This window comes from Syngnathoides biaculeatus, chromosome 8 (genome assembly GCF_019802595.1).
Source record: "Syngnathoides biaculeatus isolate LvHL_M chromosome 8, ASM1980259v1, whole genome shotgun sequence".
Classification (NCBI taxonomy): domain Eukaryota; kingdom Metazoa; phylum Chordata; class Actinopteri; order Syngnathiformes; family Syngnathidae; genus Syngnathoides; species Syngnathoides biaculeatus.
The window spans coordinates 10,699,507-10,718,427 of NC_084647.1; the positions used below are offsets into that span (position 1 = coordinate 10,699,507).

The window sequence follows — 18,921 nt, forward strand, 5'->3', positions numbered from 1 at the left end:
AGTACAGTCTACCAAAGTCGTTTGTTTTCTAGACAATGCTGAAGTTAGACATTTGTTCAACGTGTACTAACTATAGCTAAGTCAAGACATTTCAATAGTGCTCCCTGGTGGTTCATAACATTAAATACAGTAGGGGGAAAACACGTTCAAGTTTAGGGGACGTAGAAGAAACACCCGGAGAAAGCCCACAGAGAACATGCGAACTCCATGTTGCGTGTAGTTGTACTGATTTCGTGGAAATAAACATTCAAAATGAGCGACGAGAATCGTGCACGAAAATTTACGTCAGAACTTTGCGACCTTTGCGACAGTCAGTCAATGGCGTATGCGACAGAATACGGCAGCGTGAAGAAGATGGCGGAGGGTGTAAACGATGCCGAGCTACTCAAGGAGAAGGCCAATAAATACTTTAAAGGTGAGTTTGCATCGTTATCAGGTTGGCAGCCTGCGTTGGTGGCCGAAAGCAAACGAGAGTGTCACCGGCTTTCTCAAGGTGGCGTGATATGTTGGCTTTTAAACAGCACCGATCGCAACACACGTCAGTGTGAAGATAGGCTAATGATCTATGCTAACACGAGAAACCCATTCATTTGTACTCATTAGACTAGCACCGGCTAACGGTGTCTTAAACCGCGTGAGTCATTGGTCTACGCAAGTCAAGTTCACTCTTGTCACTTTGGGCCCGTTTTGATAGTAATGACATGTAGCCGTTTATTTTGCTAGATTTAAACAATAATAATTGGCGTGCATGGAAGTTGCTCCAATGTTCCGTTAATCAGCGGAACCACCATGTGAGCAGTTGTGTTATGCGGCAGCTTCTCTTCGACAGTAGAATTTATTGCACTGGCTCACTTAAATGTATTGTTGATAGCAGGGATTCTTAAGCGTTTCAGGTCCGAGGACCCCTTACAGGAGAGAGATTTTTCCGTGGATCCCCTCATAATCTGAACATTACCACCATGTGCTGCTAGGACTATTTGTAAAGTTGCCTATTTTCAAGTAATCCGTGAGAAGAAAGTTCCCACCGCCCCACAAAAATAAATAAATAAATAAATAAAGCCGAAGTTCCAATTTGATATTAAAGTAAAAGTTTAACAAGAAAGAAGAAAGTCGTGTTTTAACAATTGGATTTTTAAAAATACAACTCAGTTCTTGCATTTGGCAAATTTTACAGAATGTTTGAATTTTGTTTCAGGAATCACTACATTTTAATTGCATTATTATTGTGTGAAGATATCAGAAAACATTGACATAAGTTGGGTGGTCCAGTATATTTGTCACATGGGTCTTGCCTGAACCATGTTATAAGAGTAAACTGAATATCTTCATCTTTTTCTTTCGGCTTGTCCCATTCAGGGTCGCCAGCGTGTCATCTTTTTACATCAAAGCCTATCTCGTGCATCCTCCTCTCTAATAGATGTCTGAAGATAGAAATGTAAAATTATTCATGACCTCTTTACCAGAAATGTTTTATTATTGTTATTGTTGGTGTTATTGTTAGTAGTTATACAAAGCAGTGATGAAAGTCCTCCGGATTTTCCCGGAATTCCAGATTTTTAAATTTTCATGAAAATTGCTCCAGAAAATTGAGGAAAAATTGCCTAAAATTAATCCGGATATTCGTTGACAACCTTGAGCGAACATGCGTTTGAGTTCGTTGTTTTGCTTTCACGAGCGTAGCCATGTTGAGGCACTAACACCAGTAACAGTAACGCCCCTCCCCTTGCATTCTCTCAAGACGTCGCTTATTTTGTGTGGTCTTGACATTAATTTACGTGTTTATTTCATAAACTTTAACCAAACAAGCATGCTCCAAACACAACCGGTATTCACCCGGAAGCAGGAAATGCAAGTTAACCATACTGAGCATGTACGGAGCATGTGCAAAAGCGGGTGTTCTGAACCGCATTTACGTCGAAAGTCATCAACGTCATGAGCCATGTCAAAGGAAATTCAGTTACACCAGGGGTGCTCATTGCGTCGATCGCTAGGCAGTGTGACAGCATAAAAAATAAATAAAAAACAACAACAACATTAGACTATCATCCACCTCGTCGCTTGATTCAGGGGTGGCCAATAGGTCACTCGCACAACTTCAGAGCAAGTGCATTGTGGGTAAGAATTTTTTGTGTGTCGGTCATTTTGGGAGGTTGTAAACAGTTCTTAAAGTTTGTCTACATACCAGCATCGCGTTCATTGTATCTGCACTTTCTATGGCGTTTTACAAGTATTTCGAGGATCTGTCGGCGCATCTGAAACCCTACCACAGGTAGAAAATCAGTTTATGTGAGGATCTGGACCCGTATAGTCTATCGAAGATTTTGCGACTGAAAAATGTTGGCCGAGAGTGGAATACCCCGACATTGTGAACTACTTGGTCCTTACAACCAACAGCCTTACTAACCAACAGATGAAGGCCTTCAAGTCCTTGGAGGCTTACAATTGCTTTGTAAGCAGGTGGATTCAGAGTGTCCTCTGCAAAACGTTGTCTGAAGAAAAAGGTTTTAATTGTTGCCCGAGTAAGTAACTTGTAATCACCCGGGACAGAGTGCGTAACTCACTGTTGTTGTTTCTGGTTAGCCATTATGGCCTTTTCAGGTCCGACAAATCGGACCGATTAGGGGAAAAAGATCTATGACAAATAAATATTACACTGTCTTTTAAATTTATTTGAAGGAGCATTAAGTAATGTGACAATAATTAAAATGTACAAGGTGTAAATTACTAAGTACTAACAAATTATAGCGTGAATGTCTGAATGTAGCCCTAATAGTAATACTAGCCCTAATACAACAGTAGCGGCTTTCTATTTGTTCACATTTTCCTTACTCAAATGTCAGCATATAGAAAGCCGCTACTGTTGTATTAGGGCTAGCGTGAATGATGCCCTGGTAGGTGGTAGGTGCTACATGCATACTCGTGTTGTTTTTAATATATATACAGTATATTTCCTTCTTAAAAATAATTTGACGTTTACAGACAGTAAACAGACAGCAAACGCACAACACACATCCATATGTTTGTATCCTAAACTGTAGATGAAAAGCCTGTCACTGGCGGCCGATGTCGATCGGCGGCCGAGTTGGATGTACATGTAGACCGATCAAACACCGTTAGTCTTGTAATATAAAACACAGCAAACAAAACATACATGTAAAAATAGCGGGAGGAGGATATGGTCAAAGTGCAATACTCGGCTTAAACTTACCATTTATGAAGTGATAGCTGCACACACGACTTGAAACTGTGGGACGAGTGAGATCAGCACGCGAGATATTACTGAGCCACTTCGCTTGCCGTTTGCTCGACATTTCTTCTGTTTGGGGTACTCGGTGCGTAATTGACCCCTCCGTACAGGGCACTTAACCACGCCTCCTGAAGTGATGTCACGCCACGTGCGCTCACGTAAGACAAACAGTAAAAATGGCAAATACAATACAATACATTCTGAACTGAGACAGACTCTATGCTTCTGATTTCATTCAAATCAACGAGATATTATAGATTCTAAATACAATACATTCTTAACTGAGAGATACGCCATGCTTCTGATTTCATTCAATCATTCACACGTAGCAATGTTATGCTAGCGCAGAACGTCTCATTCATTTATATGAGACGTGTATTAAAAATCAAATTTAGGGCATATCTTCGTGCAAACACAGTCTGGTTAAGCTTTGGCCGCGAGCCAGCAAGAAATCAATACGTTTGTGCAGTCCGATCATCGCTAAATATCGCTCAACAAAGAATAAGTGTGTCAATCGTTCGCACGTAGCAATGTTATGCCAGCGCAGAACGTCTCATTAATTTATACGAGACGTGTATTAAAAATCAAATTTAGGGCATATCTTTGTGCAAACACCGTCTGATTAAGCTTTGGCCGCGAGCCAGCAAGAAATCAATACGTTTGTGCAGTCCGATCATCGCTAAATATCGCTCAACAAAGAATAAGTGTGTCAATCGTTCGCACGTAGCAATGTTATGCCAGCGCAGAACGTCTCATTAATTTATACGAGACGTGTATTAAAAATCAAATTTAGGGCATATCTTTGTGCAAACACCGTCTGATTAAGCTTCTGGCCGCGAGCCAGCAAGAAATCAATACGTTTGTGCAGTCCGATCATCGCTAAATATCGCTCAACAAAGAATAAGTGTGGCAATCGTTCACACGCAGCAGTTTTATGCTAGCGAAGAACTTCGAATTCATTTATACGAGACATCAATTGAAAATCAAATATAGGGCATACCTTCGTGCAAACATATGTGTTCTGGTTGATATTAGATGGATTTAGTTGATGATGCGGTCTTCCACAAAGTTTGATCCATCGAAGGCATTTTTCGTACTGGGTCTTCGGTTTTGGAAAGGGTACGAATCGAACTCCACCAACTAGCCTTTCAGGATACCTGTCGTCAGTATTACAAAGTCCGTGACTACACCTCTTAACCATATTTTTTGTTAAATAACCCAAATACGCGATAAAACGCTAACTAAACCTATACTGCACCATTCAATGTTGTCAGAGAAAATGGCGGGAGCAAAAACGGGCTTTGGTCTATGCAGATCTCTGGCCTCTGATTGGTCAGTGACGCGGATTGTGCAATATCCACGGAGGGGTCAATTATTTTCGGAAATCGGAAAAACCGTCTGTTCCCTTCTTTGCTGAACTTGTTATAGCAGCCAATAACACAACACTTGTGCACCATCGTCTCAGAAGTCAAAAAGCGTCTTATGTAATCTAATGTAACCAGCGAAATGAGACCTCCCAATATGGCGGCCAGAAAAAATTCTAAACGGATGTGACGTCACCTGCAAGTCACCTATACGTGGAGCACATGCAGATAAAGGTCCGTTCTAGCAAGCCGGCCTCCTATTTACGGCAGTCCCGTTGTGCGTGACCCCCCCCCCCACACACATACACACACACACACACACACAACCCTTCCAACAGTACGTCACAATTGCCGACAGGAATGTTTGTTACAATGTATCGCTAGCTTGTTGCCACGATCGCCGATTTTGTTGAACTAAACTTTCAGCATCTTCAAGACATTGCAAGTATAGATGTTTGTGCTTATTCCTTGACAGGCCAGTACATTTAACTTTTCTTCAGATAAAGTTTGTCATATGAAGAATTTTTATTGATGAAAAACTTTGAATACCGTTTTATATCATGTTCTACTTATATCAGTTGAAATTGAAAATTAACATTTCTGAGTTAAAATTTTAGTTTTCTATTTCCGTTATGTATTTGTTTTTTATTTTTAATTCACAGTTATGTTGTATTAATCTAGTAAGTTATTTTAAGGCCTAATCACACCCGCAACTTTATCTGCGGCATACCCGTACATTTTTCAAATGTGAGTGACTGTGTATGTATATATGTGTGTGTGTGTGTGTGTGTGTGTGTGTGTGTGTGTGTGTTGTGTGTGTGTGTGTGTGGTGTGTGTGTGTGTGTGTATATATATATATATATATATAATATATATATATATATATATATATTATATTAAAGGCAACTGATTTTATACTATTAGTATTACTCGATCTATATCTAAGATAGTGAGCAATGTGGTCGAGTGTATCAGTACAATGCGATGTAACAAGTTTGAGACTTAAACGTTAATTACTACAGATGTTTTGCTGGACAGTTTAAAAATTCTAGGATATATTTTCATGTATATTCTATATCTATACTATAATATGTATAATGTGGGGAAAAGGATCATTTTAGATGTCTTTTTACTGAGTAGTTCACTTAATTCATTTGTCTTAAGATAAGATGGCATATTTTAATGACAAATGTGATTTTGTGCTATCCAGTGATAGGGAATGGGGGACAAAAAAATCTGGGCTTGGCCCTTGGGGAATTTCTGGCCAATTTTTTTTGGTCAGGATTTAGAAATTTTACTTTCAATTTCTGTCTGAATTTTGTTCACAGATATCGCCAGAATGAACCACATCCATCCATTTTTTTTTTTTTTTTTTTTTTTCCCAAAAAATTTCATGGGGGAGCATGCCCCTGGTCTCCCCTAGTGCTCGCATTTGTATTTTCAGGAATTTTCACGAAAGTCCACTTTCATCTCTGACATAGTTAACTGCAAAGATTATCTGCTCATTATTACAAACGCAGACTCATGCAAAAGGTTAAATAACTCTATGAATGATAAGGCCCAAAACAATGTTATGGTTCTGATTTCCTACATTTCAGAACTGGGGTCGATGGATAGGGTTTTTTTTTTTTTTTCGTTTGTTTGTTTTAGTTATTCACATAAAATTACTGCATTAATCATATATTAAGTCAGATTAATCATACAATGCATGCGTGATTGGCGACAATTTTAGCTGATGTGACCAATTTAAAAAGATTATTATTTATATTTATTAAGGCAGATTAATCGCACAATTTATTTTGACCACGTTCCTTTACCTTAACCGCCGATGGAATCTGAAATGCAGCGTGGGTTGCTGGTCAGGTCATTGCTTACACCATTGCAAAGATAAATGAGGGGTTTCCGATAGGTGTGCTTCGCAGCAAATTTTGCATCAAAATCAAGCTTTGGATAAAACAAACCTTATTTGCATATTGTGGAGCGCTGAAGTCCTTTCACTGAAGCACATCAAGTTTACAATACTATCTTAAAACAAAATGTGATGTTAACTGTGATATATTTGGCACTTGCGATTAATGACAAAAAAAATGAATTCAAAACATCATTACTCTGATGAAAGAAATTAATCTATTGACAGCCCTAGTATCCATGCGCTTTTTTCTGACTTGTCCCATTAGGGGGTGCAGCAGTGTGTCATCCTTTTCCATGCAAGACTATCTCCTGCATCCTCCTCTCAACACCATCTGCCTTCATGTCTTCCCTCAGTACCTCTATCAATTTTCTCTTGGTCTTCCTGAACTTCTCTTGCCTGACAGTTGGATGCATTTCATATAATGATTTAAGTAACATTTTGTCTTTGATCAGGTCCCAAATTAAGCAGTGATCTTTATTTATTGCTGTGTGAATGTTATACATATACTGACATATGCAGATCAAATGTTGGGCCATAGCACGCGACATCAACAGTGGGGTAACCGCTTTTTTGGGAGGGAGGCACAGTACTTTACAGACACCTCGTCGTATAGTGTCCCCCTTCTGACGCCTCTACACATCATTATTTCACGGCTGTGTATTTTGCAGATAAAGACTATGAAAATGCAATCAAGTACTACTCAGAGGCCTTGGAACTCAATCCATCCAATGCAGTCTACTACAGCAACCGCAGCCTGGCATACCTGCGCACTGAATGCTATGGCTATGCCTTGGCGGATGCGACCAAAGCCTTGGATATTGACAAGAACTACATCAAAGGGTATTACCGCCGGGCTACCTCCAACATGGCTCTGGGCAAGTTCAAGGCTGCGCTCAAGGACTACGAGACGGTAAAACAGCCTACATAAGAGGCACCTGAAAAAGCCTCGCCAAATCCACATGCAGCTAATCTCCACACTTTGAAAAAGGGATTATCCGATAATCCCGTCATCATGCCAAAGTGTTGAGTATGCTAGTGTTGGTGTCATGTCTTTCATTGTCATATTAAGACTAATGCCAGCAATCCGCTTGAGTTTCCCCCTGCATTCTCTTTGAAGAAGCACCTTGACTAATAAAGCTAGACAAAATAAACCAATTCAGTTTAACTTTCATGGTTCAGCCTTCACAAATTCACTTATGTTTTTTTCGTAGGGTGGGGGCCTTATCTGCCACTATTCACTGAAAGTGTGTATTTTTGTGCTATTTCTGTAATGCCCTAAAATGCCACAAGAATGTGCCAAAGACCTGTTTAGAAGGAAATTAGCAATTGTTCCAGGTAAAATCTTCGAAGTCATGCTGTTATTCTTGATTCCCAACTGTGTTGACCATTGTAGGTCAAGGAGGAGCAGAATTTGGCCTGGGTTCTTAGCAAAGGTTACGGAGTCTTTGCCACTTGTTTTTTTTGCTGGTTCATTATTTTTTTAATCAAACCAGCTGTAAACTCTTTTATCAGTAGTGTTGTGAGATTAGTTAAAAATGATAATAAAGTGTTTTGTATTATACTTTGTGGCATAGATAAGGTTTAAACTATTAATGTAAATAGAGTGGTACCACTACTTACAAAACTAATCCTTTCCGGAAGTTGTTTCGTAGCGTGAATTTTTCCCAAGTAGAAGCGCATTTTACATGTAAATTTTCTAATCTGTTCCAAGGCCCCTGTCCACCCACCAAAAATAACCATTCAAAGTACAAATTGTAAAAAGTAATAAAAATCAGGTTCATTTACCTTTGGCCGACTATCCAAAGAAAAGTTTGAGTGACAAGCGAAAGGCATTGTACGGTGTGGAGGAGGAGGCAAACGTTTGACAGCTGAGAGAAAACATACGTACAAATGTACGCACAAACACGACTTAACTCCACTAAAGTTTCTTGGGGCCCCTGGTGAATAAAGATGAATAAATTTGCAAAAAGCAAATGAAAAATTCTTGAGAAAGTTGTACTTTTCCAATGTGTGCTGGTGTGATTTGGTGGCAGTCAAGTGTACAAGGAAAACGAAAATCGTCATGGGTAAAGATTGACGTTCCTCCTAGGAATATGCCACGGCGATAGCCAATGGCACAGAAGCTCTCTCACACCACACAAACCAAGATAAAGAATGTGCATCGTAAGTAAAGATTGATGTCCCTCATAGCCAATGCCAAGAGATACTAAGGCTTTAACCGATGGGAGAGCAACGTTATTGTATAGAATGTTTCCTTTTGGTGGAATTTAGGGCCTGCGAATCCATCACCTATTTTTGCCTTTCGTATCTTGAATTTTCCGGAGTAACTGGAGAGAATATTTTTCCGAGGAGGCATTTCGTAACCTGAATTTTTCATTACTAGTGACGTTAGTAAGTAGAGGTACCACTGTAATTATAAACATTTTTAGGGGATGTCAGTTGTCTTTTTTTACTATTTGCACCAAGAGCTCAGTTCATTTCGCGACAATAACTAATGAAATCAAACAAGGGCCAATTTTAAATATGTGTTGTGTGACGACAGGTAGTGCGCGTTCGACCAAATGACAAGGATGCAAAACTGAAGTACCAGGAATGTAACAAGATTGTCAAGCAGAAGGCGTTTGAGAGAGCCATCGCCAGCGACGAGATCAAAAAGTCAGTTGTTGACTCTCTGGACATCGAAAGCATGAGTAAGTTTTAAAAAAAATCTTAAATGTGTAATTTGTCTTTTACAAACATTTAAACCACAGACCCTCCAGCAGCTCCTCTTTCTTCACTATACCCACCATCAGGAACAAAAAATGCATTTACAAGGGGTTCTTTGTGATACGAGTATATTTAGTTTTGTCGTCACGGTCATAGCTCAAAATACTTGTCTCCAGTCTATCCCCATTGATATTTTGTACTCTATAATATTGTACTACATTAATGACACAATTGAATAGGATGTAATGAATGAAATCAAAACGCTTCAGTAAGGTGCAGTAATATTAGTTCCAGAGGTCTACATGTGTCAGTCAACCATTTGGGTCCAAATAACCATTGCCTATAGGGTTATTACGTAGCAAAACCAATTCTATTCAGTAGGCCGTCTGTGACGTTTCTCTTTTTTTGTAAGGATTAAGATAGCAGATTTTTCATGCTTAATACTAACGATTTTTCCCATGTTGAGAGCTGCACACTCCCTTCAACCTCCTGACTGATTTGGTATACACACTCCATTCCACAACCACCCCCCTAAATACAGTAGTAAAAAAAACTATGTTATACCAGGAGATATCTCTTAACTTTTATGGAATACATTTCATAGTAAACACATATTTTACCTATAACAATGACACACAAATTAGATGTGGGCTCTACAACGCAATGGTACAAATAAACATTTTCATTATCTGAAATGATACTGTATCTTATCCTATATGCGTACGGTTAATATAGAGATGTCGAACTGTTTTCGTCAGGGTTGTTCTAAATCAGGGCTCATCAACCTTTTTGAGGCTGAGGGCTACTTCATGAGCACCGATCGTATGAAGGGCTACATGACCTGTTTGTGGCAAATTTCAACTCAATTCATTACACATACATAAAATATTTGTTTTAATTTATTGGAGTAAATGACATTACAGTTATTTTAAAATTTTAATTCACTTAAGCAAGTCAGATTCAGAATTTAAAGCCCAAATAATAGTAACAATTTGTGGCCAATGGTATTTTTAGAACATACGTCGCGGGCGCCTTATATGGTCCTCGCGGGCTACCATTCGCCCGCGGGCACCACGTTGGTGACCCCTGTTCTAAGTGATGCCGCTGTCTTGTTGCAGCGATCGAGGACGACTACACGGGCCCCAAATTAGAGGAAGGCAAGGTCACACTGAAGTTCATGAAAGAAATGATGGACTGGTTCAAAGAGCAGAAGAAACTGCACAGAAAGTGTGCATATCAGGTAAGGTGTCGCTCAATGCGAAAAGCACTAAAGGAGACGAGCAGATGTGAAATTTTAACTGTTCTTTTTTGCAGATTTTGGTGCAAGTAAAAGACCTTTTATCCAAACTACCAAGTCTCGTAGAAGTCACAGTACAAGAGGTGAAGTTGGCTTTTTAGTTTTGTGCTTTCCGGGATACCAAAAAGACAAACAGTTTGCCTTACTGGTAGCTAACTCTGGCAGTGTTACACATTCCTTATTTTGTAAACATGCATTTTAAGGTAATGCCAAGAGATACTAAGGCATTAACCGATGGGAGAGCAGCGTTATTGTATAGAATGTTTCCTTTTGGTGGAAATAAAGAACGCTAACCCAAAGAGTATTCTCTGGAAGAAACTAATGTGCAGGACAATTTTGAAAATAAAGCCTATCCAGGCAACATATTTGCTTCTGTCCCCTCTTGCTACCTGCCTCTCACTCAGCTGCGGCAACCTTTGAAAGTAGTTAACCCTCATCCAATATTATATTTTAAACGCACATCAGTCAACATACATTTTATTTGGCCACCCTTACTCTAAAACGTCCATAGGTATAAATGTGAATGTATGTTGTATGTGCCCTGCGATTGGCTAGCAACCAGTGCAGGGTGTACTCTGCCTCTTGTTCAAAAGCATTTTGGATGGGCTCCAGCCCTTGTCCGATCCTAATGAGGACAAACGCTGTATAAAGTGGCTGGAATGGGGTTGATAAGTGAGTGGTTGGACTTAATTTGTCTGGGAGGAGCCTGGGCTGTATATTGGATTCATAGTCCTAAAGTAACTAAAGGGTCATTTGAGTCCACCAGCCCAGACACACTCTTACACTTTTAAGTGGGTATTTTAAAACAAAACTCAAGGCTTGTGAGCATAAGCAGCTTGGAAAATGAAATGGAATTGCCACAACTATGAGAAGCATCATTATTTGGACTTTCCGGCAAAGAAAACTGGATTTGCGCAACACGCAAATGGGCAGGTAACTTCATCTCACCTCACAGTGGACGTCCTGCACAAAGGAGAAGAATTTTGTTGTGGTTTTACTTGTAACGTTTACCTTTTATATTTGAATCTACCTCGCTCAAGGACCTTGTCAAATTCACTAATCTAAAAATCTGCCAATAATGTTGAATTGTACCCCCCAGCAGCAAGATTTAACATGACACATAACTTTCTTTGATCGAGCTGATGAGCAAAATCCAAAATTGGTTCCTTTCTTTTACCTCGTCATCAATGTGGTGTTGTTTTTCCCCAACAGGCAGAAAAAATAACCATTTGTGGCGACACACACGGGCAGTACTACGATCTCCTCAACATATTCGAGTTGAACGGCCTGCCGTCGGAGAGCAATCCTTACGTATCTTTTTTGTCTTGGAATGTGGCTAATCTTTTCACAGGTTTTTTCATGGCTGAAATTGAGGCACAGGTCGTTGCATTCTGATTGTTAGCACGTTTATGCCATGGATCTCACTGGCTCATCCAAACACTTGTTCTCATTAGAATTTACATGCATTTGCAAAATACTTCTTAACTGCGCTAAACTTAGCTGTTCAATGGTGACTTTGTTGACCGTGGCTCTTTCTCTGTGGAAGTCATCCTCACCCTGTTCGGCTTCAAGCTGCTCTTCCCTGACAACTTTCACCTGCTTCGAGGTTAGTGTTTGGCGAAAGTACGCACCTCGGCAAATTTTCTTTATGATGACTGAAGTACAAAAACATAAGATGACTGTCCTACAGGTAACCACGAGACGGACAATATGAACCAAATGTACGGCTTTGAAGGCGAGGTCAAAGCCAAGTACACGGCACAGATGTTCCAGCTGTTTAGTGAAGTCTTCCAGTGGTTGCCGCTTGCGCAATGCATCAACAACAAAATACTGGTAGTTATTGTGAAAACGTACATTTATAGTCTTTTAAAGGTCTACTGACATACCTATACACATTGTAAAATTGATAGTTATGAAAATTACATATATTATTATTCACTTCAATGTCTATGCAAAAAAAAAAATGAGCGGAGAGCGGGTCATTCATGCGCAAAGTCGTGGAAGTCTAACTCGACATCCCAGTGGTGGCCAATGTTTATACGAAAAAAAAAATGAGTGGAGAGCGCGTCATTCATGCGCAAAGTTGCAGAAGTCTAACTCGACATCCCAGTGGCGGCCGTATTGCCTGCTACGTCATTTACAGCTGCCACACTGGGATAGTCGCCATTGAGAGGACACTGTGCCACCTGCTATGGGAGATGAACAACAGAGATTGTCGGATTTTTCCAACGCCCCTTCTGACACGGAAGCTCTTTTCGATGAAGAGAACATCTCACAATCGAGTGACGTATCCGGGGCAATATTACCTTATCGTTTCGAGCCATATTTAGATGATATGCGTATCACTTCTAACAAACAACAGACTCCCCGACAGTATGTATGACAGAATGTAGCGTACTCGGGGACCCATGACAGGCGAAGTAACTGGCCGGTAGGGTGGGGCGCCTTTCTCCTCCCACATGAGGTCAAACCACCTCCCCGCCCGATCCACCTCTGCGGTGTCGATGAACAACGCCGCGAGCGACAACAACGAACGCTGCAGCCGCGCACATCGTCACAATGACCACCCTGACTTAACGTACTTTAAGTTTTTATGACGCAGATCTTATGTTACTTCTGAGAGGATTATGTCGTCCCTCCCAACTATGATTTTTTTTAATAGCTCTAGACACACCTACCTGTTATTTGGAACCAATGAAGCTCTCGTACTTTGCACCTGTGCAATCCATTTTTCATGACGAGCCAGGTGTTTTAGAAACGTATGAAGAGTGAATCCATCCTCCCGAGTATTCGAGCAATATCCAGCAATACAACGAGATGGCATTTTGGCTAACGCGCAGGAAAAAACAGCTACTTTCCCGCCAGTAAAACTGGTATAAACACACGAAACCGGCAGTACACATGGATGACACGCTCTCCGCTCATATTATTTTCATATAGACATTTCAGTGAATAATGTTATATGTATTTTTCACTACAATATCTATTTTAGAATGTTTATAGGCATGACAGTGGAGCTTTAACAACCTGATTTGTTGTGGCCCAGGTAATGCACGGCGGACTATTTAGTGAAGACGGGGTTACGTTGGAGGACCTCAGAAAGATCGAGAGGAACAGACAGCCTCCAGACTCAGGTACAGTGTGTGGGATTGTGTTTTTGTGGTTGTGTATATTTTGTGTAGAGGGTTGGATATTTTTGTGTGCATTTTGTTTGTGTGAGGGAGTTACCGTTTGCCAAAAAAAAGGATTTAGCCAGCCTCCAGTTGTGCAGGTTCTCCCGCTTAAAAATATGAGAGACGCCTGTGATTTTCATCATATGTATAGCATAACTCATCTATGAGACAAAATGAAAAAAAATTAAATAAATATCCTTAAAATCAGTCTTATTTTTAAAGAATTTATTAGCAAATTGTCGTGGAAAATAAGTATTTGGTCATTTGGTTAGTATTTGGTATTTGCAAGATTTCTGGCTCTCACCGACCTGTAATTTCTTCTTTAAGAGGATCCTCTGTCTTCTACTCATTACCTGTAATAATGGCACCTGTTTTAACTTATCAGTGTAAAAGACAACTATCCACAACTTCAAACAGTCCCACTCCAAACTCCATTATGGCCAAGACCAAAAAGGTGACAAAAACACCGGAAACAAAATTGTAGACCTGTACCAGACTGGCAAGACTGAGTCTATTATAGGTAAGCATCTTGGTGTGTAGAAATCAACTGTGGAAGCATTTATTAGAAGACATATAAGACCAGTGATACTCTCCCTTTGTCTGGGGCTCCACGTAGGATCTCAGCCAATGGGGTCAAAATGATCACAAGAACAGTTGGCAAAAATCTCAGAACCACACTGGGTGACTTAGTGACTGACCTGCCGAGAGCTGTAACCAACGTAACAAAGGCACTATCAGTAACTGCCAGGGACTCATACTGCAATGCCCGATGTGTCCCCTGCCAGTACATCTCCAGGCCCGTCTCGAGTTTTCTGGAGAACGTTTAGATCCAGGAGAGGATTGGGAGAATCTCATATGGTCAAATGAAACCTAAGTAGAACTTTTTGGTAAAAACTCCACTTGTGTTTGGAAGAGAGAGAATGCTTAGTCTCATCCAAAGAACACCATCCCTACTGTGAAGCATGGGGGTGGAAGCATCATGCTTTGGGGCTGTTTTTCTGCAAAGGGACCACGACGGCTGATCTGTGTAAAGGAAAGCAAGGCCATTGAAGATGAAAGGTGGCTGAGTCTTTCAGCCTAACAATGATCCCAATCTCACTGCCTGGCCAATGAATGAGTGGCTTCATAAGAGGTCCTGGAGTGGCCTAGCCGTCTCCATAAATCAACTCCGTACAAAGTCTTTGGTGGGAGTTGAAGGTCTGTGTTGTCCAGCGACAGCCCCAAAACATCTCTGCTCTAGCTGATGTCTGCATTGAGGAATGGGCCAAAATACCAGCAACACTGTGTGAAGACTTACAGAAAATGTTTGACCTCTGTCACTGCTAACAAAGTATTGAGATGAAGTTTTGTTATTGACCAAATACTTTTTTTCTACCGTAATTTGCTCGTAAATTCATTCAAATTGACAGTGAGTTTTTTTTTTTTATTTTTTTTTTTTTCCACATTTTGTCTCATCGGTGAGGTATACCAAGGATGAAAATTACAGGCCTCTCCCAACATTTTTAAGTGGAAGAACTTGCACAATTAGGGACTGACTAAATACGTTTGTGTGCATTATTGACAGGAGTATATGCGAATGGTGTGTGTGTGTGTGTGTGTGTGTGTGTGTGTGTGTTGGAGTTTTTGTGAGATGTTCTTCAAAACACATCTCAGCATTTTCTTCCTGCCTCTGTCTCGCAGGTCCCATGTGTGACCTCCTTTGGTCGGACCCCCAGCCTCAGGTCAGCACTGGCATAAACCTCATGTGCCTCTCTTAACGTGGTCCTCAGAAGAATTCACGTTTGTGTTTGATGCAGAACGGCCGGTCGATCAGCAAACGAGGCGTGAGCTGCCAGTTTGGACCTGATGTGACGGAGCGCTTCCTGGATCAAAACAAGTTGGACTTCATCATCCGGAGTCACGAAGTCAAGGCGGAAGGCTACGAGGTCACTCACTCAGGGAAGTGCATCACTGTCTTCTCGGCGCCCAACTACTGGTGAGTACACCTTTGACCCATTTTTCTTTTTGTGGCGCTGACCTGTAATGTTTTTGCTTTCTTTCTGTCCCCAGTGACCAGATGGGAAACAAAGGAGCTTTTATCCACCTCAGGGGATCCAATCTCAAGCCAGAGTTCCACCAGTTCACTGCTGTGGTCAGTATTGTGTACATTTTATGCTCCATCGGGCCAAAGTGTTTTCATTTTTTCATAAACGGTTGTCACTGAAGAGGTAACATATTATGCCTTTTATTCAACTATTTAAAACAGTTCCCATAAGTATTTATAAACTACTCACATCGAGGGCATAAAAAGTGCATTTCATGGGTCAAATACAAAATAAAATCGTCTCGCTAACAAACAGTTAATCCAAAATTGAATGCCTGTCTGAACAAATGTTTTAACAGTTTAAAAAAACAAATGGACAATTGAAGTGCATGCCAGTTTTGTGGGGGGCGGGCCGGGGGGGGGGGGTTGACAGACCACAAGGCTCGGTCTGCTTTAGTTTTTGTAGTGTGAAGGACATGAAACAAAAAGCAGACAGTATTGACCATCGCAATTAATAAATTGCCTATTTTTTAAACAAAAGTATTTTTTAATGACAGACATATTTTTATTTTTTTAGAATTGCAATAATCTTGTTTCTCTCGGGAAAAAAGTTGGAATTGTCCAAGAATAATGGCATACTTTTTCCAAAATAGTGTTGTAATTTTAAGGTCAACGTTAACCGCGGGCAGTTTTAAAAAAATCGTTTTCAAAAATCTAATTGTATTCTCATAATTTTGGACCTTTTTTGTAGAAAGGGGGTCTTTATTCGCCAGAAAAAATGACCAACGGTATATGCTTGGTGGGATGCGGTTTGTTTATTTATTTATTTATTTTGCGGTGCACCAATCATCATATGTAGTTATGCTGTTTTGTAAATGATGTAATTAACAAATTAGACGAGTATGTAAGTATTGCACTATTTTTTTTTTTTTTTTGCAAACGCTCAAGGGTTCAGATGCCTGATTTAAGAATTTTGATGATTGTTAAAGATTGCATCAGCTGCTTACAGTTGACTTGCTCTTCCTCTGTCACGTAGCCTCATCCGAATGTCAAGCCCATGGCGTACGCCAACACACTAATGCAGCTGGGGATGATGTAGACCCTAGAAGAGCCTGTCCGTCAAGACCACCAGAAGCGTCACACTTCACTCTCCTGAGTGCTCGCCGTCTCCCATTTTGGTTTAAGGGATCCCGCGCCCCCTCGCTTTATGAGGGAGATCCCTTAGACTCCCTCACCTGGTCCACAAGGTTACCACTTCCAAACTGGAAAATATTTCCACCGTTCGCTCACCTCGTACACGAATCCAACACTCAGAATCCCGGATGTGTTTGTTTTTTTTAAATGGATCACCTATGTGGTCCGTACCAAAGATCTGTATTGGAATGATAGTCAGGTTTTCACCCAGGAGCAACTCTCAAAGAGTTTAGCCCATGCGCACACCCGAGATGGTTCCAAGAGCGGCATGTCCATTGCTGTGTCTCCAAACAGTATGTCATTTTATCCATGTTTTATTACTTTTCAGGTATATGAGGTGTCCATACACGTTTGATCCCAGCTCGAAAAGAGAGACTGAATCTGGGTTCACTCCGAGGTGCTGTTTGCCATTTGTGACGTGTTAGCTAGAACAGACGTGGTCAACGTTTAATTTGCACTGCTTTTTCTTCTTCTGGAGGAAGATACTGCTGCTCGCCCCCTCCTTCCCCTCCATCTTTTCACCCCAGCAGCTCGCACTGTTGCCACTCTCTGAACCCAAACACCCAACATGTCACCCGGAATTCTGGACTACAGTACTCCAGTAAAACACAAAAGAATAAAAACGTCCAAAATGTTATCCTGTCTTAAACGCACAGCCGCATTGTCTGATGACCCTCTACTTTTTAGGTAAAGATATACACTGATGTGTATGTATATATACTGTATCATTTATTGAGATTACATTAAATGTTTGGACAAAAAAAATAAAATCAGTCCAGATATTTTAGAAATGTCTGCTTATTCATTTTTTTTCTTCGGCGGGATGGGTTGTGTGGGCGTTGAGATGGAACAATACTTTCAAAAATTCAAACCACCCGAGTATCAAAGTGTATGATATTGTTGGATGTTGGAATGAGCCTAAGTTTGTAAGAATCTGATAAGGATTTTCTGTCACTAAATCAGGCCAAATTTCGTTGTCTAGAAATTTGTGTAAATCATTTGGAAGTATCTGCTCAAAAGCCCGACTCTTTGGTAGAAAAATGGCTAATTAGTTGAAAATGTGATGGGATGGGCATTATCAATGGCGGCGTCTGCTAGAGCCGTCTGATTCCCGGCCACATCAAGAAGAAGTAAATGGTCATATTTACTTAAAACGTCACAGAAAACCTGTTTACTGATACAGTTGTTCATCACCTCCATATTGTTTTCAATTTTGTATTAATCCTTTCATGTTAATGTATGCCAAAATCAAGGAACATTTTTATCTGTCAGAACTACAGAAAAGCTCCTATGCTTTAAAAACAAAAAACACTGGAGAACAAGGATTACCTTGTACAAAACAATCCGAAAATGTGATTTTGGTAGACCTCTGTTAAACCCAAGTACTAAAGACACCTGAAAAATCCATCCATATTGTGAGCCACTTATCCTCACAAGGGTCACGGGAGTGTTTGACCCTATCCCAGCTCTCATTGGGCAGGAGGCAGGGTACACCCTGACCTGGGTGCCAGCCAGTCACAGGGCACACAGTGACATACAACAGTCGTACTCACAATCACATCTAGGGTCATTTTAGAACCTCCAATGGATAGGTTTCCAATGACGTCACCCCGCACTTCGACCAATCGGATAAACTTAACAATAGAAAACGTCACGCTTCACCTATCACCTGTGTTCTCTGACCTCTATGACACAGAAGATGGCGTAATTGGAAACCTATCCATTAATGCATGATTTTTGGCGATGTGGGAGGAGACCGGAGAAACCCCACGCAGGCACAGGGAGAACATGCAAACTCCACAAAGGCGGGTCTGGGATTTGAACCACACTCTTCAGAACTGCGTGGCCAAGACTCTTCAGTAGCTGTACCACCATCCCGCCCTGAAAAATGTACTTAGTAATAAAGTACAATTGTAAAACGTGTACGTCACCACTATGGACAAGGTTTCCAATTACGCCATCTTGTGTGTCATTGAGGTCGGAGAACACAGGTGATAGGTGAAGC

The 18,921-nt window shown here is 40.7% G+C and overlaps 1 protein-coding gene across 1 annotated transcript; it reads left to right on the forward strand.

The window, feature by feature from the left end:
- The first annotated feature begins 128 nt into the window (after positions 1-128).
- ppp5c (protein phosphatase 5, catalytic subunit) lies at positions 129-17,707 on the forward strand. The gene is made up of 13 exons (XM_061827286.1): positions 129-415; positions 7,192-7,433; positions 9,066-9,213; positions 10,348-10,469; positions 10,544-10,609; positions 11,739-11,837; positions 12,027-12,132; positions 12,217-12,359; positions 13,573-13,660; positions 15,380-15,420; positions 15,496-15,674; positions 15,749-15,830; positions 16,759-17,707. The coding sequence occupies exons 1-13, from the start codon at positions 253-255 to the stop codon at positions 16,819-16,821; spliced, it is 1,542 nt and encodes a 513-aa protein (XP_061683270.1). The 5' UTR covers positions 129-252; the 3' UTR covers positions 16,822-17,707.
- The last annotated feature ends 1,214 nt before the right edge of the window (positions 17,708-18,921 follow it).

Bases quoted from the DNA above. Each gene is read 5' to 3' on its own strand.
- ppp5c (XM_061827286.1), top strand. From the start codon at position 253: ATGAGCGACGAGAATCGTGCACGAAAATTTACGTCAGAACTTTGCGAC. The intron at 13,661-15,379 runs GTACAGTGTGTG...TCTGTCTCGCAG, and splicing joins CAGACAGCCTCCAGACTCAG to GTCCCATGTGTGACCTCCTT. The intron at 15,831-16,758 runs GTCAGTATTGTG...TCTGTCACGTAG, and splicing joins TCCACCAGTTCACTGCTGTG to CCTCATCCGAATGTCAAGCC.